Genomic DNA, 27,391 nt, shown 5'->3' with positions numbered 1-27,391 from the left:
AGTCCTCTACTACCAGAGTGTAAGGAAAGCTGAAGGCTTCTCCCAGCTCACTAGTGTCACATCCCAGGCAGCTCTGCTCTCGCTGCAAGGCGAGCAGGGCATGGTGCAGCCTCACGTTCTCCAGGAAGGTGCCTCTCACGTTCTCCAGGAAGGTGCAAGGCACACATGGCACTCCAAGCTGCCCCTGTGACTCCTTAGTCCTTTGACTAATAAGGAAAAGAGACTGAGCACCAAAACCATTAGATTGTTTAAACAACAGTATTTAATCTGTACAGTTTTGAGAGAAGATATCATAAAATGCAACATTCCTACCTCATCTTCACCATCATTCACCTGGAGCTGAGCCCTCTTTGCCAGAGGACAGGTCACTTCACTACTCCCTAGCAGTTCCTTAGGGTGAAAAAGTCACAGTGCAATTGCTTTAGTCCTAGACAGATGATTTCCCTCATTCAAGAGGGGGGAGACTGATGAAGCTCAAGAGTCTATGGAAGCTCTTACCACTCAGGAATGCGAAAAACAGCTATTGCACACAGTCGTTTCCAGCTCAAATGACAACAGTTAACTATTTAGCTGCCCTTACCCTCCACACATCTGAAAATACCTTAGTTGATAGTGATCTAGTCAAGAGTGAAAAATCAGTTAAGAGGCTGTAGCAAGGTTTCAGAATGACAGAGCTGTTGGAGGGCAGAAGCTGACAAGCACCTCCCCAGGTCAGGCAGCGTCCTTCCGAAGGGCAGGAAGCTCCCCTGAACAGGGAGGGGAGAGGAGCTAGACATCTGTCGTCTTTCAGAGACGAGCACGAGGGGAGCATCAGCTTCAAGAGAAGGCTATGAAGTACAACAGACAATTTGTTCATATAACTCTCAAGATAAGTATTTGACATAGTTTATGTAGTAGAATACATACGTGAGCATCTTTTAAAAATAAGCACAAATTTCATTTCATATATACACAACTGATTTTAATCATGTACTGAAAATAAATTACAGGAAATAACTTTAAAATGCAACAGAGGACAAGAGTTCCACAACAAACATTCCCACTGATTTTCCCAAGGGGGTGAGAGATTGCAGTGCTCAAGGCAGGTAAATATCACAAATATATCAAAAACTTCAAATTGTTGATGCATTCACACATTTACATGAGCCACAAACATTCCTTTACAGGGACTGCACTTAGCTACCACAGAACCAGGTTTTGCCATAAACTACAAAACTTTGATACAAAATCGTATTTATATATTTATATTTCATGTACATGCCCTATCTGTGATTTCTTAAAAAATAAAAACTAAACACACTGTACAGACAATCCTAACTCATTGCTTGGTAGCTGTAGGCAACATTTTTGGATGGAATTTCTCCCCCAGTAGAATTAATGGCAATATTATATACATGAAGGCTAAACTGCAGAAAAAGACAGCTCAGATCTGATATGCATCTCCCTCGGGACCAGGTCTGCAAGTTCAAGGCAAGACAACATAGGCTCTGACCCACGGTCTCCCTTACAACAGTTAGTTCTGCCGTCGGCTGCGTGAGGAACCAATACATGCATTTGTGTAACACTGGTATAAAAGGCAGTAAAGCAAGATACATATTGTAATGTAGTGGCTCTAATGGCTTCACCGGCGTGGTACGCTTACGCACAAACTCTCCCGAGTTAGAAGTGGCAAGGGGATGTTGCAGAGCTAGGTACATTCGGGTCGAGGGCACCTGCTGTGGGTCTGACCATCACTTCCCTGAAATACCTCCCGCAGAGGACAGATTCCCACTCGTAAGCCAGAGACTGCATCAAGTCAAATACGGGAGGAAGAGCCCTCCCACACCCCAAACGCATACGTGCACAGTTCACCAGGACTATACTTAAAACACGCACCCTTCCCTCCCCCACCCCCCCGGCGGTCTCCACAGCACCAGTTTGTCTCAGAAGCAGAGCACTGACAAACTTACTCTTCCCAGGTGATGGCAGCGATCTGCAAAGCCAGTCACACTAAACTACTTCTACAGTTGATTGTAAACTTTGGTTTATTTATTTATTTTTTTTTATTATTGAGTTCTCATGGTACAGCAAGCATGTCTAGGATGAGAGGGCAGAGTTGAAGAGGAGATGAACTGTCAGTCTGTCTTTAGTCTGGCATGCTGAGACACCTGCTCGGTCAGGCCTGCTTTGATAGAGTTTTTTACAGACTGCCTCATATGATCCTCCATCAAATTATCACTCATGGGCTTCAACACCTGTGGGATGAGAAATGTGCAAAGAAACAAAAAAAATGAGGTAACCAAGGAAAATAAAATACAAAAAAAATACAAAAAGATGAGACTTGAAATGATGAAAAAAGCTTAGAATGATGAAGTTTGACACAAACTGGCATGATGAACTGAAGAGAGAAATGAGTTCTGCTGCTACAGTAATGATGTTAAGTCAGTCACATGTTATGACACAAGTGATTTCCCTCCTATACAGTAGTATCTCACTGATTCAAACCATTTTACAGTTCCTAGAAGATGGATGTGCAATTCCATACCCTCTATGCAGCATCAGTCTGGTATGGTTACAGCATTTATGCAGACCGGCCCAGACGGTCCAGCTTATTGTCCTATATGTATAAGTGTGAACACTTCAGATACAGAAAGAAAGTTAAAAATACTGGCTAGTTTTTCTTCTTGTTATTGTTGGATGAGAGTCGCTGCCGCGGCACTGATGTAAGAGCACGGCGAATCGTTCGGCGTCTAAGAACTTCAAAGAGTTTGGAAAACACCTAAAACACGAATTGAGCTGTTAGGAAAAGTGGCTCTTAGAAGGCAGCAGAAAAAGTCAAGTTTAAGTTCAAAAAAAGTTGACTGCCAGTAACTTCTCACCTTCCTGGGATTCCTCTGAAGCAAGGAGGGAAGAGAAAGGTAGAGATTCAGAAAAATCAACAGCAAGAACATGCAATATAATAGATTCTATCATCAGCATCAGAGCAACTCAGACCAGGATCTATAGATGCTTTGCACGTTATCAGTGATGTACAACTGTACCAACACCACCAGAAAGCTCTTTTAGACACTGTAAACAAGGAACCTTCCTCTAGCCCACACAAAGGCATGCTCCTGCTAGCAAGGAGCTAGCACCCCTAGGACCCCTTTTCCTATCATCCCAGCTCAGTTCAGAGAGCCCTTTTAATGCTAGTGACAACACCCAAGTGTTTCACTCCTGCTGGCACTGGACTTTGTTATGAGGGATGCTCCAAACACTACACAGGAGTCGGCCAAAAAAATCTCCACAATGGCTGTACTTGCACAGCTGTGTCAATTGGATTTGGACAGCAAAATCTGATCTCTGCACAGACAACTCTCCTCCAGCTTTGCTACTCTTACACTCACGTCTAGCAAGTGCTTCTTGCAACAGCAGCTGCACCAACTGTGCTACTTGAAGTCTCACAGACAACACAAGTCTTCCTGAAGGAAGAAACCTGATGTACATCCTCCTCTCAGTCAGTCTGGCCATTCACCAGCCAGTTTTCTTCTGAAGTCTAATTAGCCCTTCAGTGCCACACCATCAGGTGAGGTGATGGAGCAAAGCTTAATGTTGCCTTGCACACTCCTTGCACCACCCAAAATACTTTACCCGCCACAACCATAATACGAGTGCACTGCTTTTAACTTACCTTTAAAAGCAGAATTCTTTGCTCTGCAACAAAGAGATTTTTAAAGAGTCCCTCCACTCTTACTCTCTGAGCACTTGGCAAGGGCTGTAAGTAACACGGTTTTACTGACGATATCCTAAGCTGGTTTAATATTCTCTGTGTGGGCATCTTTCTGAACTTGGCGTTCATACCTCTGAGCTGATTTTACCTTTGGCAAAACTGTCATTCTCCATTAGATCTAGACCAGCTTTTCACACACAGCACTAAACAAACTGTAATTGACATGTTTACTCAAGAAAGGAAGATTTTGCATGAAATAGATACCAACCTGTTCCCATATAGCTTCAGCAATTTGATCAATGGCTGTTCCAACTTCTCTGAATTCCCCAGAGTACTTAACATATGCCCAAGTACAAAGGGATATAAGAGCCATCCCCATTATGAGATTACACAGCGTAGCTATGGAGTTCATACCAAGGAACCCAGTCAGTCCTGAGGTTATATACATGGCAAACATGACCGCAAATAGAGTGGCAGGGGTACGAGCAGCATAAAAGATGTTTTTGCCATCGTTGTGCTTCACAAAGTTTGCATAGATCTCGTCGATTTCCACCTCAAGCTGGTCCTGGTAGCGCCGACAGAACTCCTCCCCTCCCATCTTCTTCACCGAGCGGAACTGCCGGACAGCCGACTCTCTGAAATCCTGGTGCTTCCGCTCGAGGTCCGATGGGGCAATGTAAGGCTTATCTCCCCCACAAACCTGTAGGAGCAACCAGAGGCGGGGTCAGCACACCCTGAGTATCTTCTGCTGTCCAGAAAGCAAACTTGCTCCTCACTGCCCCCCTCTCAGACTAACTCCTGCTGCTTTCTTGGCTCTGTAAGCTCTAGAGTCCTGTCTCAAGCAAAGCAGCTAGAGGGATTCTCACTCTGCACTGCAGAAGTCTCTGCTTTAGATATGGCCAAACAGATATCACATGCGACAGAACTAGCTTTTTCAACCCTTCCCTTTGAGCAAGCCCAAAATCACAGCACATCAGTTGTAACATTGGTCTTTATGTAACAGGATGGAACAAGGAACGCTAGGAGGGGGAGCGAGTTTGGCTCGAGGAAAGTTAAGGAGCACTCTGAACACTGCAACCCCTCCCCTCAGTTTTTCACTCTAGGTCACCCACCTTAGTGAGAGGGTCAGTGCTGAACATGGCAAAAAATCTATCAGACTTGCCCCACTAGCACTCAAAAAGCTCCTGCTTGTTGCTGCTCAGTTTCTACCAGCAGGCTCCAAAACGTACCAGACAATATGTATTAACAAAAACTAGCTGCTGACAATATCTTTAGCCTGTTCTTCACTAGACTGTCTTTCTAGGCTTGATTCAGATCAACTTGTGAGAGTATGTTTCTGCTGAAGGGAAGAGACCACAGACTCAGATGCACACACATGATGCGGACACCCACCATCCGCCTCTCCCTGAACCAGTGTGGGCATGAAAATGGTCAGATGCCGACTCCTACTCTGCAACACCAACTTCTGACCTCTTAAGGACTACAGTTAGAGATTACCTAGCCCATTACTATGATATGAACTGGGCAGATCAGATCCAACTCCTCTAGGCTCTTATGGCCAGACTATGTCTGAAGACTGAAGATACCTTCTGTATGTCATCAAGGTACGGCCTTCCCTCTCCTGGCACAAGGCAGACTCCTAAAGCAGTGCCTGTTATCTCATGTCTTGAGCACAGCAACAACCAGCTTTCTCCTGCTGCTAACCTTTCAGCAGGCCCCAGAAAGGATCACTTCCCCAGCCTACAGCTACCCTTTTCTGCCTCCCAAAAATGCATGGCTTCACTGGCTAGCTTCTTCATAGCAAATCTCAGTGATGGTCAAGATGCTGACTGCCCGCTGCCCCTTTTGAGTTTAACAAGCACTCTTCTGCTTTTTCCTCATTGCAGTCCTGTATTTTTTTTTCCTTAGTACAGTCCTCCACATCTGGCAGAACTCCCTGGAAAACAGCTACTAGTCTCTCATCTTCCAGAAGTGTCTCTTCACTTTGCTTAGAGCATTGAACACTAGGAGCTGCTGATGCATCAAGACCACTGCTTGCCATGCAGATAAATACTGACACTGTCTTCTCATACTCTGTGCCTGCACCTGTTGTCCCTTACATTTAAGGTCATTATGGCAGGGACAGTATTTTGTTTGTGCACACTCAGCAAAACAGGGCTTTGGCTCATGAGAGGAACTCAGAAGCCAGAGTAAGAACTATCTATCTGTAGTAAGCAATATAAGAGTTCACACTTATTTCTGTTTCTAGCATCAAAAATTTCAGATGTGTGTCACATTAAAGATCTTCTCAGAAGTCTGGCTAAAAACTGATTTAAGACATTTGTGTTTATCTCCACAGTGATATAAAAATACACAGTACTGGAGAACATTACTATGGAAACAAAGTCTGTTTAAGAAAACATCTGTTCCTGTTTATTCTTTGCCCAAGTAAAAAGTCTTACAACTACAGTATCTCAACAGCCAGTAAAGATTCAGGATAGCAAAGCAGACTTGTCATTTGTTATAAACAAGCCATTTACTATTTCAAGAGATTTTCTAAAATGGAAACAAGTGATGGAGTCCTACGCCAGCACAGCGTTCTCAAAACGGGCTGCTAACAAGCTAGCTGGTCTGCCCCTAGCATTCAGCCTTAGACTGATTTCAAAATGGAAAACTACTTCAGAGATTAAGGTCAGAATTAGTCCAGTAATGGGAAGCTATGCTTACAGCATATTATCACAACTACTGGTCTTTTCCTGTGGTAAAGTATAGGAAAGATTCCTGTTAAGCTTTGCAAGACAGGTGACTTCTCAGAATCCCCCATGATAAATCCTTGCATGCCACTATGTTGAAGCACCACATCCATCCAGACAATCAGCTTAAAGCAGTATAAGTCACTGTCTCCAAGAGGCAGTGAGTAGGAAGTTACATATACAGCCTATTCAGACAGAACAATTTTTGCATTTCAAGTTTTTCACATTTCACATTTTTGCAGCTAATGAGTGACTACCATTCAGAAGTGAGATTACCCTCATGTGGCCCTGCATGCTCAAGATCAGACCTAGCAAACATCTCTCCCTCTATTCGCCCATTTCACATTATAGGATCTTAAGACATCAGTCAGGAGCAGCAGGGGAAACTAACAGATAGTTATCTTACAGACACTCCCACCCCATACCTCCCCACCATCTTCCATCTCAAGGCATCCTGGTTTTGCTGTATCAGAAGTCCTGACACTGAGCTACTTTTCTCCATTAATGTGCATACAACCAACATTTAGCACAACATTAAAACTGAAGGCCTGTATTTGCATGTAGGCAGTTAAAGTTATGTGATCATACCTGCTCCATGCCTTTACTGTACAAGTCTTTTGCTCCTGCCACAGCAGCAAGATTGTTCGCTTCAGCCGTTGCCTAGAAGACATTGAGCACGATCTATGGTTACAGCATTACTGACTAGTTACATATATGCAGTTACATTACCCAATGTCCCCCTATAACCTCCAAAGCCTCAAATTACAAAAAATCCCCCACGTGAACAAACAGTGATATATACTAAAACAGATTACTGAACTAGGAGGAAATTTTCCCCAGCTTTCTAGTACAGCTGTAGATTGAAACTCCCAGATGCTTGTACAGTCTTTTCATCATCAGTAATCTCTTCCGAATGCTCTACTGTGAGCAACCAAACAAGGATCTCTCAACTATCAGGCATTAATCCTGATACACCATTACTTGTGAGGAAAGCAGCAAGTAGGCTGATGTTACTTCTACAGTACATACATGCAGTTTTGGTGTCAGAATTTGTACGAACTCAAGATTACCTTTAACCTGGGTCCATGTGGGGGACAGTTATTCTAACTAATACTGCAAGATGTCATCTTCTGCATCTCACAGCCGCATTTACAGCGTGCTAAGAGGAAGTGATGACAGCCTTTGTTTCACTGGGACAAGTTTTCTGAACCCCCCAAAAGTCTAAAGAACTGGTTCCTTGAAGGACCAGAAGATAGCCAGAGCAGAATCGATTCTTAATGAACTGACAGAAGCAGCTCCAAAGAAAACCTCACTCTTCCAAACACAAAGTGGTTAAAATCAGCCCCAAAGCCTGCATTTTGGCAAAAGCTTGTCATTCCAAACAACTGGAGCACTTGACACAGAGCTTCATACAATTAGTTTGTGTTCAGATTGCTTTAAAGCTGATTACATCCTCTTTGTATCAACCTAGAAAAGAAACCTCAGTGCAGTTATCCAATCTAACAAACCCACATACACCACAACGGAGCCCAAGACTGAAACAGCGGCATTAGCTACTTTATACTTTCTCCATTTTCTCTGCAGCTCCATTTTATCTCAATCTAAAAGCCCTCCGAGTATGGTCTGAAAGACACTAACAGATAAGTTATCAGAAACATGTTTAAAAATTGAAGCAGCTGAAAAAGCCATCAACCAACTATAACCCTGCTCCATTTGGTAGACAGTACTGGGGGAAGACGTAAACACATACCCAGGCTACACTATTCCAATGGCTTTAAAAGTACACAGCTCCTTCAAAAAACTGCAGCTCTGTGAGCAGGAACTTCAGACTCCCAGTAGTCATGACCTTCAATTGCAAAGAATTTATGAAGTGCACATCTTCTATCAGGTTATTTGAAAGAAAATACAATACCTGGAGCATAGATTTTGGATGAGGTAGCTCCTCTCCTTGATAGATTTTAATATAAGCCTAAAGGGGAGGAAAAAAAAGAATGTTTATTCTAAGCATTTATGATTGAGGGGAGGGAGAAAAGAAGAATAGTACAAAGATACAGCCCATAGGATTATTGCTAAGAACTAATTTAACTATTCAGTTGGGCAAGTTTCTCCATACATAGAAGGCAGCATTCACACATTTGTCCCTGCTGCTTTAATCCCTTTACTTTCCTGAAACCTGACATGAAGGCATCCCTGATAACCTCCAATTTTAGCAAGCAGAAGCAATGCTTTAACCAAGCACATCAATTAACATGCTTTTATTAGTATTAGAAATACATTGTTCATCTCTGTATCAAAACAGTTCTTTTTAAACAGCTGCTGACAGGTTTTTCTTAACATACAAGCCCCAATGGACCATGAAGCTTTGCTGGTACATGTTTTTACTTTCAGAGACTCTTCCTTCCACTCCAGAACAGAAGCTTCCATCTCTCAAATATGGAAGGTCTGTGCATCTGAGGCTAGGGCCTGGCAGAGCAGCACCTTGATGAGACACAGCCACTTTCTCAAGAAGCAGCAGACTGGAGAGCAGGCTTCTTCCTCAAACATATCTGAAAGTTTCTGCTAGACAGGCAATCTTCTTCCCCCAAAAGATAGTTGTCTTCACTGTCATCTCACACAATCTTTCTGTTAAGGTCTGTCCAAACACCTGCTGCTGCTGGAAGGAGAAGTATTTACATTCCTCCACACCTTGCTCCTTTAGAGTGTGGGAGGGAACAGGGTAATAAAAAGGTAGTCCAAAGCACTAATGGAGACAGAGCTGAGCTGCCAACACTGCTGGAAGCCAAGCGGGCAGACTGTCTCTGTTTCCCACCCCACTTACCTTCAGGTGCCCTTTCACCAGGATTTGGGAAGGCTGGAAGAGGACATCCCTTGCATCCTCTTCTCCAGCCCTCAAAATGGCTCATGCCCCAGCCCCAGAGCACAGCTCTTTGCCTCCTTGTCCAATTTGTCCCAAAGTAGGCAGCAGCAGGTATCTCAGGCCTTTGGACAAGCTGTGCAAGCTGACCCAGTAAGGCAAGCGGCAGCCCTCCAGAGGCTGGGCACGTTTTCCTCTCTGCTACTACTGCTTCTTCCCTGCTTGCCTACAAGCCTCAGCCCTGGAGATCTCTTCCATAAAGCAGGAGCAAAGTCATCAGAGTCCTTATATACCCACTGCTTTAGGTTGTAGGACAACCTACATAGATGTATAGTGTTATACAGGACTCTGTTCCCTTGGCACCCTCCTGGCTTTTGCAGCTATTTCCTCTGAGTAAAGGCCCTCCAATTTCCAACTCAGCCTTCACAACCTCAGCTTTAGATACAGTCACAAGGGAGCAGTCCTCTTTAGTTACGTTACAGCGTTTCCATAGCACCCTGCATCACTGCTCACAGACTGGATGCTGCAACATGAACCAGGCAGCTTTTCAATAGGTGGGGTGTCACACATTTCTCTGGGTGCAGTCCTTACTGCTAGCACATATTCAACCCCTGCACCATATAGGACCAGGTCTTACTGGAGAAGGAAGTGGAACAAAAAGTAGTATGCAACCATGTAATAGAGACTGAACATGCAAGCTTCAGAGAGCCATTTTTGTACTTGTCAGAGCAGCCCCGACTTCTGCCTAATTCACACGTTTCATTTATAAAGCTGTTTTATTCTACTAATGTTAGAGTTCTAGTCTCAGATTCCTCCTTTATGTAACTACTTCCCTGATATCAGCACAACTCTGTCCTGCCTTTGACATGCAGGCTCAAAAGTACTTATGCAAAATTAACATCTTCAGGAATGAGCACTACTTTCTCCCATGAAGCCAACTGTCTAAGTCATTCCAATTCAAAAAAAAGTTACACACACTAGACCAATTCCTGGTGATCTAGGGATTATGTTATCACATTTCTGCTGGTGTCACCGTGATACCAAAACAGCTCAGGAGTCTAACAGCTGCAAGTATCATACCCAAATATTTCATAGCATAAAATGGTGACATAAAATGCAAGTGTTCAGAAAGTATCTTTCTTGCATGTTAAAAAAAAGAGGAAAAAAGTGATCCAAAATTTTCACTGCATACCTAGAAGCGTAAGAGCTGGCTCTCTCTTTGTTCAATCTAGATGAGAACCAACTTTAAAGACATAACATATACAGACAAAAACTAGAATTTTGACAAAAAGCACTCCATCTAATAGAACTTGAAGTATTATTAGCCTACTTACAAAAAAAACAAAACAAAAACACACAATTTTGCCAATAGCAGCTTGCTAAGAGTTATACTGGTAAGAAGCTGCGTGCCAGTTTTGGAAAGTCAGAGCAATGAAATGAAAATAATAAAGTGAGCTTATCAGTGAATGTCAGCCTAGATACCTTATCTTCTCCGGGAACAACATGACCTATAATTAGAATATACTTTCTTTTAAGCCATTAACAAAAATAATTAGTGAGTTTGCTTACCTTGAAGTATTCTACAAGATCTCTACAGGTGACCTTGGATCCACTAATCTCTTTTTCTACCAAGTTTTCAGGGGCAAGCAGTAATGGCACCAAATTTCGCAGCTCCTTCTTAAAATCTTCATCTATATCTAGTAAAATTGAATCAGTTTCAGAAAAAAGTGGTTAAGTCTCTTCAATCTTATTTCAATCAATTTCCTAAATGAACACTGATAAAATATGACCCTTCAAAATCCATAGCCTCAAACTCATAACTGCATTTCTACCATATTAAAGCTATAATATGTATTTAAGCCTTTAAAAAAGTACTACCTATTTCCAAAATCTTAAATTGAGACTGAGAACACAGGGTTACCTAGTCCTTGTAATTTCAAGTGCATTTCACCAATTACACCAAAAGCGACAGAATAATCTCACAGGTCTCTGCCCTCAGCACAGACCTAGTAGCCATCCTACTACCTGTAAGTTATTTAAACCCTTTGCCACTCTGATGCATTCCTGTCATGAGGGACAAGCAGTAATTGGAGGAATCCTGACTGCCTCTTATTCTACAATAGCAAAAGCCTGCAGTTGGGAATGTTTAACCTTTGGATTTTTTTTAAGTCACTAGTTTCAAACTTTGGCTTAGCTAGTTCTTCTTACAGAAAAGCCTTTCTACTTAAAAAAAGGAAGTCTTCAATGTTATGAATTCTCATCTTTGGACTCCTTATTTAATGACTTTCAAGTGTATCTCAAGTTACCAGATTACAAACAGCTGGAAAGAAGGAAAGATCCATTCCTGTGTGTGCTTAATTGCTCTACCTTTAAACCATTAAAGAGGAGAACATGCAATATGCATTTTTGGATTCCATGTTTTCACCTTTCAGCCTTACATTTTCCCCCAATCAAGCATTTCAGTACCTAACCACTTCACTGTTGAACTTCCGTACTATAAGAAAACAAGAAATTCAGTAATCTGTATCGAGACAGACACAATGGAAAGCTTCCTACCATTCAACCTCCCATCAAAGTTTGGATTTGTTGCAACTTTGAGACCAGGGTGTGGCAACAGGAAACAGCCAAGGTTACTGAAACAGGAGTGAATATGCTTCCTTACATTCTGTAGCTCTTCATGCTGGTTTTGCTTTACCTGAAAAAATTAGTAAGGAGTGCTAGTAGTTTTCCAGAACTGCAAGCAATATTAAACATCAGGATAAAAGCCATAAGAGCAAAGAAGTGGGTTTAAGCTTTCACTTCTGAACCTAAAGATTTAGAGTTCTAAACCTCAGAACTCCACACACAAGTAGAGCATTACAGTATTTGTAATTTGTATTAGCACAAAAATGCCCATAGTGCATCATCATCTTGATCCTAAGGAGGCACTTTGTTTGAAAGACCACATTAGGACTACTGGAAATAACAACTTACCTGCAATCTTTTCTCTAGGAATTTTCTTCCTCCTTCCAAACCATATGCATGTTCATAAGGGTAACTCCAGTCTCTAATTAAGAACATTAACGTCTGTACAGAAAGAGAACAGTGGTGAATAGTTTGCATCTTTCCCAAGATCAAGAACTCTACCACGCAAGTTATTATTGCAAATAACAAAAAAATTCTAACCCTGCCTGGTCTAAATGAAGCATCCTTGTACTTCTGTTATGCAAGTACTTGTTAAAAAAGGGTGCAACTTCTTGACGCACTTTCTTTCAGAGAAGAGCTAGCTTCCCTATTGCATGGGTCTGCCTTCTGCTATCCCAGAGGGATCCTCTCTCCCATCAGCTGAGCATATCAAACAAGTCTTAACATTACTCTTACATCAAATGAGGTGCTTGAAGACAGCATCTTGCCTGGGCCAAAAATCATGAGGACATGGAGGCCTCTTAAGCTTGCAGACTGAATATTCCAGACAAGTCAGAAAATTCACCACAAGCAGCAATCACCTAGTACCTTTATAGGACGAGGATCAAAGGATAATTCAGGCTGGAAGGGAGCTCAGTCTCTGTCTCCACTAAATGGAAGAAGACTCAAACCCTTCTCTGGTCTAGCAAACAGCCAGGAGATGCTAGCAGTTTTCAGACTTTGAACAGTGAAGTCAGTGATCCTTCAGTGACATAGTGTGGTCTTCCTCAAAAATATTACTTTGTGTCTGTATAACCTATACTCACAACCATGCATTGCAAGCAAAGACCACAAAGAATAACAAATGAGTAGGAAGGAAGTGTGAAACATCTTTCTCTGGGACATGAGCATATCAGTTGCTTTCATTCCTTTTCTGCCTTATACCTCAGGCACAAAGCTGTACTTGCCCAAAATGTGATCATCATCACGATTTTTTCCACTGTTCTTGCCAAAAGATATGATGAGAGGGAAGGAAAACCAGTCTTAAAGAGCAGACCAGCTTCAGCCCAAATAATTTCTCTTCAAACTATCTTGAAATCATTTCCTACACATTTAAGATCCATTTAACATGTATACTTACCTGAAACGGCTTTTGATAAATTTCTTCCATCGCTAGCCTTCCATATTCTGTAAACAACTGATAGAAAGAAGAGTGTAAGGATGTTATACAAACACACATTTTTGTATTGTGAGTTGTTCCATTTTGTCACTAGAAAATAAAGCATCCAATTTTAAAGCCTGTTATGGATTGAGAAGGTCAAGAACGAGCACACCAATCCTCAGGAAGGAGACGGATAATTGCCACTGGTTTCACAATGCCTTTTCAAAACCGTCACCACACCTCAGCTCCAAGTGGGTGGCCTGGGGGCAATTCTCAGGGAAAAGCTAGCTGTGCCTCTCAGCCAGCCAGCTTCCAACATTTGTTTCCTAGGCTAAGGAGTAGGTAAGCCTGTCCATCTCCAGCTGACAAAACATTTGCCCCTTACTTCCCACAAAAGATTTACTCTTAGAAATCTTGAGGAACTTGGCTACAGCTAAGGTACCAGACATTTAAACAGAAGCCAAGTTCAGTAGCATCTGAAATCTCTACTCCAGCCAGTGACCTTAACTCATAGTTGTTTCAACCCAGGCTTCAAAGTCACCACACCCTGCATAAGAGACTGAAGAAAAAGGCGGCGCCTGATCAAATATCAAAGAGCAAAATGTGTTTTCCATTTTACCAGGAAAATTCTCAGGGGCAATGGGGAAGGAATGAATCAACCTCCACTTAATTGTCTTGACAAGCAATATAGATCTTTCAACATTAGCTACACAAGAAACTCAACCTAAAAAGTTGCTGGTCTTTTGCATTAACTTGTGTTGCAGAGTACACATCTCGACGCTGGCAGGTGCGCTACATGATGCTACACCTCACCACTGTTAAATAAGCTTGGAGCATGTCAGTATGAAATAACTCAGTTGTAGTTACTCTGCCAAAAGCAAATGGAAAGTATTAGCTAGGATGATTCTACAGTCCTCCAAGAGCAAGCATCCTTTCCTTCCAGCATAAAGGAAGGGGTTAGCTGTCTTCTCCTGGTTGCTTTCACCATCTTAGTACCAGCAGCATTCTCCTTTACTGGGCTCAGTTTTGGCCGGCAAGCCCATAAGAACACACCAGTTGCTGAACAGTACCAAATATTTGATTGTGCTACCTGTTTTGGCAGAGGTCAATATTGTCAGCTGTCACTCTTTAATAGTCCCTTTACAGATCTCATAGGGTAGGATGAAAGAAGCAACCAGCACCCTTTAGAACATGGCAATGGTTCCTCTGCATTAAACTCACTGCCACAGCACCTCAAATGAATTCATGGCTAAGAGACCAAGTTTCCCCTGTGTTGATCACAAGGGTGTCAGAGCACAAACAAGACTGATTTACCCCAAGAGAACTTCCAAAAGCCCTTGTCACCCTGAGCATAAAGCAGCTCTGAAGTGGTCAACTATCCACATGACAGCAGCTTGTTCCCAAGATCCTGATTCCCTATCCTGTTCATTTCCCTGCTATTTGACAAAACACAGCCAGAGATTAAGAATATTTTAGAATCACCCATTTCCTTCCCTCAACCCAAGATTTGTCTGCAACTTTTAAATGCATAGGTCTCCTCTCCCCACTGCTTACATTTGATGCTCTTCCCTTCCTTTCCCCAAACCTCACCCTCCAATATAAGAAAAAGGGATAGCCCTTTTCAGAATGGATTGAGGCTGTCAAAAGGACCAGAGTCACCAGGAAAGCCTAGGTTTTCAAATATTTAACTAAAGCTTGTTTTATTTTGTTTGGGATTCTTTGGCCCAGTAATACAACTCTTAACTGAGAGCAGCATCACAAGACTATGTTTAGACAGCGCACTACTACTCCCAGTATTGGCAGCCAGTCTTTTGCAGCACTGAACAAGACAGGAGTCCTTTCAATCAGAAGACACACAGAACCGTTTTAAGCTGTGACAAGGTCACGGCCTGGGCAATCACACAGCCTGGTATTTGTTAACACACAAGCTACCCTCTAAAGCTACGAGTTTAAAGTTAAGGAGATAAGGCTCTTGTACCATTCACATGAAGCCAAAATTCAGTGGCCTCTAGCCACAATGTTCTGTTTGAGCATGAAAACCCCAGAGTACAGAGAGGACAGTTCTTTCCTGGTTTAATTACTAAGCTAAAACACAAAACCCTGTGGAAGTTTCTCTGTTGAAAAAACTAAAGACTTCTGGGTAGAAGATATTCTTTCTGCCCTGACCCATGCTTCCATCTTTCCTTAGAAACTGGTTATGAAATACCATATCATTTCCTGTTTTATGAAAGCAACTACACTGGAAGCTTCTCATTAAGGTGCTTTCATGAACTATTTCCCATTCTCATCCTTTCAGGAATTTAGAGCCTGCTCCCATATAAAAATGAGACTAGAAAGCAACAACTTAACCAAACTGGAAGCCTGTACACTTTTATCCCTATCCTGATATAGCAAAAGTATCATCACATCCGTAGCATTGATGTCAGTAACTTACCAGCAGTAAAAGTTTTAATATCAGGTCAGCTTCGGTATTTTGTAGAGAAGCAGGCAATCTCACAAACCATAGTTAGGCTAGCAGTAATTTCAAGAACAATTTCAAGACTGTCAGTCCAGAAGCAGCTTAATGTAAAGTCAGCACACTCTTACCTGCAAGTGTTGAAGGTCATCTTCCTGAATGTTCTGGGATAAGTTGTATACCTGCAAGAGACAGCTAGAGGAATTACAGTGTAACTTGAGACACTGTATTTATCTTACATTCATTTAGTCTCTTTCAGAGATCTTGAAACTTTTTACCACCTCCAAAAAGGACTAGCAATTCAAAAGTCAGCCTCTAGAATGGTGTCACAGACAGCATCTCAAAAAAAATTGTCACTCCATATACCCAGTGCTAGAGACAAAACTGCTGACGACTATTTATGTTTCCTAATCCTACTTAGGACAGTTTCTTTCTGAGGGAGCAAACTATAAAGGAACCTGAGAAGACTACTGAATGCTTCAAATCACCATATGGTTAAGAAAGAAGAGGCTGGAGAAGGACATGTCCATTTCTCATCCTCAAATCTAAGTGTTCCAGGATGCAGTGCTCCAGCAGCACCACCTCAGACAAGGAAACAGGTAGGCAGTTGGTTCATCAGCTTCGTTTGCTTTAAAGCATACCCCAGAGATTTAAACTTTAGAAGTGGGACCCTCTCTGGGGAGCTCGCGACTGCTTTAGTACCAACACAGCAGTATGCTCAAAGATGAATCAGTGATCCACAGCTTATCCTAACCACAAGAACCAAAAACACAGAAGGCAAAAGTCGTGTTCTGTGTACTCCTGTTACTTTGGATGTTGTAGCTAGTCGGAACAAGTTCACCTGACATTCCAAAAAAAAAAAAACAAAACAAAACAAAAAAAAAACACCACACACACTCACTTTTGCCCAAAACTCCTAGGTTTATGCCTTAATGTTCCATAGTGAAAGACAGTTGTCAGAAGTTTAACAGTAGCAGCAGTTGCAGGTTAGGCAGTTCAGTGTAATGTCACCCTTAGCTACATCATCTAAACTTTGAGAAGCTTCTGTAATACAACCATACAGAAGTGGTTGGTACTTTAACATCTGTGTCAGTGACTCCCCAGTTTAGTCAGCAGTTTAATCCAACTTGGCCTTAGATAACCTGATTCTGAAGAGAAACTTATCTATACTACACCGAAAACAAGACATTAAGTATGAAAGCTTAAATAGCAGCTGGAAGAAAATACACAGGTGAACTGTCAAAGCATGGCTAGCAAGATATTCTTTGCTTATTCAGGCTAGAGGGTTTTTACAGCTGCCATCATTTGCCAGCACAGGTATTCTCACCTGGACAGAACTCGTCATGGTGCTCAGAGCAAAAACCGTTGCACAGTCTTTGATAGTGGATTGGCTATCAAAGGCACCTTGGGTATCCATGAGTAGTACAGCAACCTAGAGATTTTTAGAGAGCAGCAATAATTAACCAAATTGTTACACTTGCAAACTCCAGGTCATTGGGATAAATTCTAATTCAAATAGAAAAAATCCCTGCCCCTATATCTACTTATGGACTTCAGTCTCAGTTGACAGTCCAGCTCAGCTCGTTAGAGCCAAGTGCGAGAAAGTTATAATAAAAAAAGTCTTAAAATAATCATTTTCAGAAGAAAGTAAGGCACTTGATACTGTCTCCTAGAATGAGAAGGAATGAAGAGATCTTAGTAATAAAAATTAATCTGTCCAACTCCCCTCACTGGAATCTATTACAATTCCCTTCTCTTTCAGTTAGGGATGATTGATAAGCAAGAACAAATGAGTGATTTTTCATGGAGCACAGACAGATCTTCACAACTGTTTTGTAGCTAGTGAGCTGTTTGGTTAGCTGTGAGATCTGACAAAGCCTTCTGTACATCTTTGTAAGCCACTGTCTATTTAAGATCAGTGTTCCATATTAACTGGCCATCAGGCATTTCCTTTGCACTTCAGCAATGCAAAGATTGTGAAAGTTAATTGATCAAGGAGTTAAGGTTCAGGAGGGGGTAAATAACTGAAAATGTACGGAAAATATTCTGGAGTAAAAAAGATTACTAACAACATTAAAATTTTGTTTCAGCATAAAGATAAAACACAAAACCAGACTTTGAAATTAAATTGACTTAAAGAAAAAAAAGATGCACTAGTTTTCATTAGAATAGTGTTAATGCTGTTTATCCCTGTTAGACTGGATGATCAAGCCTCTTCCATTTATGCACGACCCATTAGACTATGCGGAAGATCCACCTTCCAGACACTAAAGCTAGGTTTCCAATACATATAGCCATCCATTGGATTTCCCTAGAACACAGCTACAACCTGCTCTCATCTCTCAAAGACAGTTTTTGCAACAGAGCTCTTCTCACCCGAGCCCCTGTCTAAAAGCAGTATTTATAGCCATCATTTCTATAAACAGCTTTACAACATCCACAGGATAACCCACCCATCAGCCTAGAAAAGGTAGTCTTCTGCCAAAATAACATACTCTCAAGATGGGAATATTGCTGGAGACTGAATCTTACAAGCCAGCGGGAAAGCTCATACTTGCACTGATATCAAGTTTCCAAATACATTTTACAGCTACTGAATGTAAAGGGAAGCAACTGATGTGTGAACTGTCTCCATTAAACCCATGGCATTAGAGCTAAATTCAGAGGCAAAAAGAGAAAAAACCCTCTCTCTAAATACACCTATTTAAGCTGAGCACTTACCTTTGTCCCATTGGGTTTGTCAATTACAAACACTTCGCTCCAAATCTGAATGCCGGTGGTTTCCCGTTCGCATCCACCTCTCCATGTAAACCCAGTCAATGGCTCAGTATTTCCACCTATCCAGCAAGGAGAAGTCTGCAAAACAAGAAGAGAAACTTAATACCACAGCAGAGATTTTCTCAAGTGATGGTTTAGCAGACTTCCGCCTTATTCTGCCATTTTCATCAGAAGAGACTACCAACGCTACCCAAAATATAAAAGCACAGTGTACTCTGCTCTACTTCAAGAATCACCCACAGAGAGATTGTTTCGCAGTCTACTATATTCCAACCGTTGCCCAGCTTGCCACTGAAGGGTGCACGTGCACGGCCTTTAGATCTCAAGCACTCAGAGCCAAAATGAGAAGAGCTCAATTTTGCCCACCAATTCCATTTCACATGACTCGCACTCTTCCTTTCAAAATTTAATTTTAAAACAGCACTTATTTTAACTACAGAAACAGCTAAACCTCAGCAGGAGGGGGTAACAACACAACCCTGAACTTGACTTAATCCCTTCCTTCTCCTTCACAAATAGGTCAACTGCTGAAACCAAGCATCTCAAAACCCTGCACAGAGAGGCAGCACAAGATTGCAGAAGTCCATTTCCAGAACCCAGAGAAAACAGGCAAGGACTAGGGGACCTACAACCCATATTTAAGTCAGTTACAAAGTATTTTTTCCTAAGTGATTAGGATTCAAGAGAAAAGGTCTAGCTGACAGTCTGATACACATCAATAAAACCATTCCTGTTAGAAGTTTATCTGCAAGTCATCCATTTCAAGGAAGGCTGTCAGAGTCAAGCACAATCTGCAGTTAGCAGTATAGCTCATGGTACTAAAATGAGGTCTTTGGTCCTCAAGGACAGACAACACAAGGAGTAGTGGCTCAAACACAAGATTCCAGCCATTATATAACCACCAGCTTCAACCCAGAAATGCCATTATGTACTGGGGAAGGTGAAGAGCAGGAACAGGCTCTGAGGAATTCTCACTCACAGTAGGTTTATAACAACAAAATTGTGGAAGAAAGCAGTGGTAAGCAGATACAGCAGTTTAACTGATGAGGGGCTTTGGGAAAAGCCTTTATTTCCAGGTTAGAAGGCACCACACTGGCAGAACAAAGGCAGATGTTTAATCTATTTGTCAACTGCCCAGAGGAGACAGCCAGTGAGGAAAGCATCTGCTTCAAGGAGGTCAGAGGGGAGATTTCTCCATTCAGAAGGCCACCGTCACTACTGTGCTAACTCTGCATTGGCAGCTTTTTTCAGAAGAGAGCTCAAGACAGATCTCAGCTCACATCTCAGAGCAGTATGAGGCACCCAAGGGCTGCACAGAAGACAAATACTTACTATAAGTAAATGAAATTGCTTATTTCAAATGGGGAAAGGGAAAAATAGCTGCATACATTTCTCATGGCCAAGTGCATTACTTACTGCAGAGTAAATCTATACCAGGAGGGAAAGGTGATCAAGCAGTTCTGCACCAGCAGTCTCTCAAATGCTAAGCACATACCATTCAGCTTTGCTGCTCAGACTGGACATGGTAAAGGTCAACAAGATGACTAGATGCAGAGTGCAGAAAATGAATACCAGTATCCAAGTCAAGAGAACCACAGTTCTTTACAAGCAGGCCTCTTGTTTGTCACACACCTGAGACTGAGGACAGCCTCTCATCCCTTCACCACAATGGTCAATGGTGTCTGAGCAGCATTCCCCAGAAGCTTTTTATTCCAGAAGTTGTTTACGCATCCACTAAGCGCCCTAGAAACTTGAAGCTCCAGGCCTGCTTTTAGCTTCAGTATGCTCCAGGATATGTTTCTGCCATTCTGACTCAGATTTCACTGGTGTATGTCAATGGTCTGTAGCCTGTTGCTTCTCCAAAGGAAGCTGCATGTTATTCAACAATATAGTCTATTCATCCATTTGTACAAGAACAATACTTTCCCCTTTTGATCCAGAAATTTATTATTCTCATTTGTAGGAATTCAGACCAAAACTACCCAAATCTTTTGACAAGTACCTCAGTGAGCCCTGGATACAATCGCATTTGATCCTATACATGATTCATGTTACAGGAGACTTTGGTGTCTAAACAGGCACAAGATCAGCTGAAGCTGCTTCACCTTGTGGATGATACACTTGAGCCCATCTCTGACTCTGACCTTTCCCTCAGTTTGAAGCATTCCTAGATTGCTATCTTTCTCTTTGCTTTCCAGGGAACTTTGTGTTTTAACACTTTCCATCAAGCTGGCTTGAAAGAGGTTCAAGAAATATGGAAGGAAGAACAACAAGGCTTTGTTCCTACAGGAAACCAAGCTGAAGTTGCACTACAGTTTTGCACTAGTCACCTAATGGATAATTTCTAAGTATATTCCATACTATGGAAAAGACCAATGCAGCTTTATCTGCATAGTGCCATTTAATATGCAGCATACCTTGCAGATTAATGCAAGTTAAGAAGGTCACGCCCCTGGAAAAAAGCTTACAAATCTAAATTTACTAGTGTTACCACACCCAACTCTTAATAAGGCTTAAACTGCAACAACGATCACAGGATCCTTGCAGCATTTTGTTGAGTACAGAACTGCCACTATTTGACAGCAGATAACTGTTCCATTTCAAGCCAGCAACCATACAACTAAGCATCAACATTTGTAACGAGATGCCTGCCTCACTAAAGTTGGTGACCAACCTTAGCCATGACAAAATCCTTGCCTTTGACTCAATTTGGCACAAGTGAGATTTTTAGAAAGGCAACTTTCCACATGACCTCTAGCTCTCGGTCTAAGATAAGAAAATGGAATCCTGAAGCATCTGAACTTGATGTGCTTTTCCTCATATCCTTTACTATGCACAGGAGAGGACATTCTACAATTGCTTTATCAGTGTATTGATTGATTACTGATGCACTGGTACTCTGTGCAGGCTCCAACATTCAGTTCACAGCAAATACAGACTTGTAATTAAGCCTGACTGAAAAGTGGAGAGGCCAGACTTGAGAGGATGCCCATCCTGCAGTGAAGTTGCATGAAGGTAGAGGAGACCATGCAGCTTGACACAACTCAGCTGTGCTCCAGGAAGGAGGCATTTCACTTGTCTTCTCCCATCCCATACCTCCTGTGGTTCAGTTTGTAACACTGATGCTTGTCAAACTCTTTCCTAAGCCAGTTTACATCACTGAGCTGGCAGAAAAACAATCCAGCAAAGCGCAGAGTCTTCTGTTCCATTAGTGAGTTGGATTGACTCAGCTAAGGCCCTGAGAGAGTTACAGCTAGAGAACACATGCACAGCCAGAGAAAGTACACGGAGAGCAAGATCTCCCCCCTTTTGCTAAGACAGCACTGTTACACTAGAGGGCTGAGCTTGTCTTAATCTTCAGTTTCTTAAAAGAAACAGTGTTTTGAAGGACACCTACAGAAAGCTGAAAGAGTGACTGCACAATGCAATAAACAGACACCTATCACACAAGACTGAAAGACTGTTCCAATCCACTTTGATTTACAAACTTTTGCCCTAATTCATAATCTGAAAGTTAGGGTACTTGAGTGAAATTCACCCCTGCTATTTTTGAAGGAGCTAGGACTGCCTATATCTGTATCAGAAAAGCCCTCTATTTAGCACCAACTGCAGATTTTTCCCCCCCCCCCTACTAAGAGAAAGACTCTACAGCAGCTTTATACATAAAAAAAAGGCCATCCACTGAAGAGCCATATCAATGAACTGTTTATTTCTCCCTGGGTTAGAAGAGTTAAAGAGCTGGAAGCAGCAGCTTGCTACTCTGTATTCCTCCTACCACATCCTCAGTGTCTTTCTTACAGAACTCTTGGCAAACTAGTGAGAGGAATTCAACAGCAGGCATCACCAGGAGTAAAAGAAAGGAAGTCATCTGCCAACTACCAGCAGCTTCTTTGGGATATTCCCGTATTTCCTTTAACAGCTGCGTTCATCTCAACTTCTCCTCAAGCCAGCTAATGTGAAGGCAAAATAGCAGAAACTTGTCAGGACTGTATCTGTGTATTCGAAGTCCGGACAACAACAAGCTAGAAGGAGTGAGATCTGCTCCTTCCAAGCTTAAAGCAGCGGCCCAACAGTGAGTTGTCAATACTCACTGTGCAGATTAAAAGAAAACAGCACACCACCACCACCTGCAATAGACAGATTTTCATGTTCACAGGCATCCCAACTCCACCTTCTCCATATCAGCCAAGCGTTCAAAGTGTAGTAGGTGCAAGAACAAACATCAACCACAAGCTAACAGAAAGAATTAAATTTCAGATTGGGTGTTCATTTACCAGTGACTTCAAAGGATTTAAAGAGTTCCTGGACCATGTTCAGGGACACAGTCCAGTCAAACCAACAGGAGACTTTCTCCCTTCTGCCATATCTCAGTAAGCCAATTTAGTCCTCTAATAAGTATTTGATAAGACTCTTCTTTCTGGAAGAGTGGGTAAGTCAGCACTAGAATATGATTTCAGGAGACACAGTCTAGGCAAGATTTCTCCAGGCTGCCACCTGCATAAGCCCTCCCCAGGAGCTCAACTGAAGGCCACTACGCTCCCCTCATTAAAGTTCCTCTCATGCCCACTTCCAGTGGGACACCAACAAGTTACCTTGATAGCTGCAGGCAATTTATATCAGGAAAAAGAACCTGTCACTTAAATATACTTCAGAGAGTAGTAACACAGTAGCTGGCCTCCCATCTCTCTCAGTAAATAAGAAATGTTGGAGCTGCTATGTTTGTGTTCAAGTCAACAAATACAAAGGTAAATGACTAAAACACCAAACTAAGTTTTCTTCCCCCTGCAGGGGGAAGTCTGAATTACTCACCCTGTTATACATATATCTAAGCATGAAGTCCAGCAGAAAAGATTTTCCTTTGCGGAAAGCTCCTGCTACAGATACAACTACTATGTTAAGATCTTTGATGTGTTCCTGAAGCAAGATTTTTTCCAATGCTTCTTCATCTAGTTCAAAGTTATGGTCATCTTCGTGAGCAAGAACAATCTGTATGGGGCGCGGATTATCCAACTCCACCTCATCATCTGAGTCTGGCAGGGCATCCGAGTCCGGCAAGGCATCCTCCTCCTCTTCCTCCTCATAATATTTACCTGCAAATTGACAGGTTACAATACATTAGTAAGTCAATGCTCAGGACACTGTACATTTCTGTGAAGTGAAGCCTCAAGCTGGGCCCTTTCGCAGCAGTAGGAGTGATGCAGGTGCCATAGGCCAACCTAGGCCAGCTCTGAAAAATGAACTTTTTATGACGCATGTGCAGAGGACGAGGTAAACAGCAAATAAGTTCCCTGTCCATTTGTTTGAGCTTTGTGCTTAGTCTACATTTCAGATCTTCAGCATTCTGTAAGTTTTACGGAATCTATCACAAAAGAACTGGTTTTCACCAGTTCTCTTTTCAGGTCCTTTTCAAGGCTTCTCAAGTGTAACTTCTATTAAAAACCAAGGCCCTTTGCTCTCTTCTCATATGGGAAAGATTAATTAGTTTAAGATAAGCTCCAAAGAGGACAAAAAGAGACATTTTTAGAACACTGCCTTCTTATACTATTGTTTTCTGTCAACTTTTCTTGCTTGCACATATCTACCTAGTACATAACTCAAGGGTTACATGCATCAGCAGAAGTTACATGAACTTCTAATTACAACACATCATATTACCTGTTTTAATCCTCAAATATAGCACAAGCTTCTTAAAATGCTTACTCACGGCTTGCAAGAAGGGGAAAAAATCTTATGTACAAGGCCTAACTCTTTTTTTGGGGGGGTGGGGGGGATAGGGGAACACGGAAACAGTTTCTGGCTTCCTACTCCTGCTATGGCAGAGTTTGAAAGCAGCAAGTTCTTAACAACCATTTCAAGAAGAGTTAAGTGCATATTAAGTGCATCTAAAACAAGCTCCTAAGGAATTGATCCTGAATTGACTCTCTGGACAAAGCGTTTCCTCTTCACCCTACCCCCTTCTGACCAGCACACAACATAGGAAAACAAAAGCGGAAGATAGCTTCAAGGTTAAAACCACACATCGCTGGTTACGCGGCATGAGCCATTTCCACAGATTAGGATAGCATTTGCCACATAGAAATGACTCGGCTTAAGTGGCAAATTTGGGTTTTAGTGTTTTGATTTCTAAAGACAACAACGTGAAGATTACACAATGAGCCAGGTACACTGCTTCAGACTGCCTGTACTATGCTAAGTGTGGTGCGAGCTACCCAATCGGTTTTAATACATTACCTGAAGTGCCAAGCATTAGAGGTAGGAAGTTGATGTCTTCAGTTTTTTCTTACATGCTCTGAACACAAGAGGAGCATTACACCTGTAGTTTACCCCTTCCCATGCTGATGGGTGATAAATTAAGACAACACAGCCTTTCAGACATACAGCACATTAATATCAATATCCCACTTTCCTGACTTCCAGAATTCAGGAGTTACTGGGTTGAAGCCTAGAAAAAGTCTGTGACCTGTCCAAGATGAAGTCTCTCCTCTTGGCTAAATACCACAACATTGACATTTGTTCCACAAAATAACAACTCTACCATTGGCCTGATTCCAGTTTACTTATCAAGCATCAGTAAGGTTTTTTTGTGCTTCTAGAATTGCCCTCAACTCTAAATTTACATTTTGTCACATTGCATCAGAACCCCAGAAGCATGAGTCTGAGGTATCTTCCTAGTAGTTACATATTCAAGGACATCACAGCACGAACTTACATTTGCTGGACTGCAAGCCATGCCTGTATTTCCAAGCACTGCTTTTATCAGGATAAATAGCCATCTCCAGTTACACAATGCATTGCACACAGGTATCTTACATGGCCCCCATGCTTCCTGTGGGAGCAGCCCAAGAACAGTGTTCTCTTGCAAGATGTGTCATGAGACACCAGAGAAGGCACCACAGTTTGATTCATTGATGGCAGAGCCCCCTGCCAATACTTGCAGGACCTGCCAAGTAATTTCTGCCAGACTTTGCATCTTAGATCCCATCCTCAGCAAAAGACTTCAGAATAGCGCTCCAGTGCACTGCTCTGCGGATGCAATGAGACATTTGAGTCATTAGCATGAAGTTGAAAGACTGGTAACGTGACGGTGACCCTGGAGCTCTTCCAGAGGCTGTCTCTTTAGCCATTTCTGACAGCCTCTTGCCTCACTGCAAACCACAGCAGATGTTTCCATTTCCAAGCATCAATTGTGCTGCCTCAACAGCCAGTAGCACTAAGCCTTTAAAGGAAAAAAGGACTGATTCAAAACAATCAAACTAGCTCAGTGCTTAGTTCAAACAAAGTAAGCATAAGCGCTTAAACCTTAAGCGGCGAGACCTGAACTCCCAACATTATCCAAGTGGGTGCGCAAAATGGCTCCTAGCACCACCTTGAACAAAGACTAGCTGACAAAGCAGGCCAAATGCAATTGCACTAATAGGCCTGACAACTGGAAGGAGTAACTAAAAAGAGAGCTGTCAACAGAAGATCAAACTATACAAAAACTTCATTGACACAATACTGGTCACCACTTCAGAAGCTGACTCTCATCTTTGGCTTAAAAGCTTTTGTATTCCCAGAAATTAAACTAGCCCTCTTTTTCTGAAGCAGTTTACATAACAGATTTTGGCTCATATAAGTATCATCCTTTGTAGGCCAAAAATCTTTCGGAAGATATCCCTGGTGGGACATCAAGGTGAGAGAATCCAATTTTGCCCATCAGAAAGCCTTCAGTTTCACAGTCTAGAAACATGAAGGGAATGACCCTATCAATAAAAACACTAAGATTATATAGCTCTAAGGAAAGACTTGTGTTGTAGCAAACAGATGCACGAAGTATCCACACAGATAAACAAAGTACCCAGGCAACAAGTTGAACTTGGTTATTTAAAACAGCCTTCGATTCATTTAAACATGTATTTCACTTCAACTGCAGTAAGCTAGCAGTTATGTAAACTGAGGCAGAGTATAAAGCATCCTGAAGCAACATCTGCAGTTTCTCCTCATTCACTCGGAGCCAGATGTTGACCATCTTTTCCTATCTGGAAGTCAGCAGAACCCTAGCAGGCCTCAAAGCACTTGCTGCCGCAACATCTTTCTGCCAATAAGCAGAATAGTCACCCAAGGCCTCAAGCCAAGCAGCTTTCCGAACAAACAAGTAGTGATATTTTATCATTAGTTATTTCTAAACAAGCAGATTCCCCCTATCACAAGTAGATAGTACTATCAAGAACCAGCAGATGATACTTCCTTTAAAAGTTCAAAATCTTAATAGCTTTCTGTAGCCCTGCAGCTCACTTAGCTCAGAGGGAACAAGAGAGAAGATTTATTCTCAGGTCCTCTTCAATTCCTATTAGATTTCACTTACCAGCAGAAATTGGAAAGTGAAGTCCAACACATCAAGTTTTTTTTTTTTTTTTTTTTTTTTTTTTTTTTTTTTACTTGCCAGCCTAATGTAGGTAGGTTGTGAGCTTTTGGCTATATAAAGACTATCATCACCATGAATCAAGCACTTTGAGGGTGGAGAGCTACAGTGTTGACAGTTGTGAAGGAAAAAGGGAAAATTGATCCATCCAGAAGAGCTGGTTTCATAACTTCATGCTTGAGTGGCACAGAACATCCTTCCCCTCCAGAGATCTTGAACTAGTTAGCAATTACCAGGACAAACATTACACAAATTAAGCATGTTAACTGTGGAGCAAGTGCTACTGCTTGTTCCAAGAACACAATCAGCATATGCTAATTTGTTGTGTGCCCCTAAGCAGGTGCCCCAACATTTTAGGTCCTTTACACTACCCTCCTGGCTGCTTACCCTATTAGTCTGGCTAGTCACCATCTCAGGCAACGCTGGAATACTTTGGAA

The 27,391-nt window shown here is 42.0% G+C and overlaps 1 protein-coding gene across 2 annotated transcripts in view; it reads right to left on the bottom strand.

Moving 5' to 3' along the window:
* Positions 1-244: 244 nt before the first annotated feature.
* Positions 245-27,391, bottom strand: part of ATL2 (atlastin GTPase 2) — a 43,034-nt gene continuing 15,887 nt past the window's right edge. For both annotated transcript variants that reach the window (XM_026110544.2, XM_064510098.1), the window contains exons 2-13: positions 23,362-23,642; positions 18,496-18,630; positions 17,102-17,206; positions 15,906-15,956; positions 13,299-13,355; positions 12,248-12,340; positions 11,831-11,969; positions 10,844-10,971; positions 8,333-8,389; positions 7,009-7,080; positions 3,957-4,388; positions 245-2,234 (exon numbers count right to left, since the gene is read on the bottom strand). In XM_026110544.2, coding sequence (XP_025966329.1) covers positions 2,115-2,234; positions 3,957-4,388; positions 7,009-7,080; positions 8,333-8,389; positions 10,844-10,971; positions 11,831-11,969; positions 12,248-12,340; positions 13,299-13,355; positions 15,906-15,956; positions 17,102-17,206; positions 18,496-18,630; positions 23,362-23,642 — 1,670 coding nt within the window. In that variant the 3' untranslated portion in view covers positions 245-2,114. The remainder of the gene's footprint in view (positions 2,235-3,956; positions 4,389-7,008; positions 7,081-8,332; positions 8,390-10,843; positions 10,972-11,830; positions 11,970-12,247; positions 12,341-13,298; positions 13,356-15,905; positions 15,957-17,101; positions 17,207-18,495; positions 18,631-23,361; positions 23,643-27,391) is intronic.

This window comes from Dromaius novaehollandiae, chromosome 3 (assembly GCF_036370855.1).
Source record: "Dromaius novaehollandiae isolate bDroNov1 chromosome 3, bDroNov1.hap1, whole genome shotgun sequence".
Classification (NCBI taxonomy): domain Eukaryota; kingdom Metazoa; phylum Chordata; class Aves; order Casuariiformes; family Dromaiidae; genus Dromaius; species Dromaius novaehollandiae.
The sequence above is the reverse complement of the archived record's forward strand: the minus strand, read 5'-3'. Positions and strand labels throughout refer to the sequence as shown.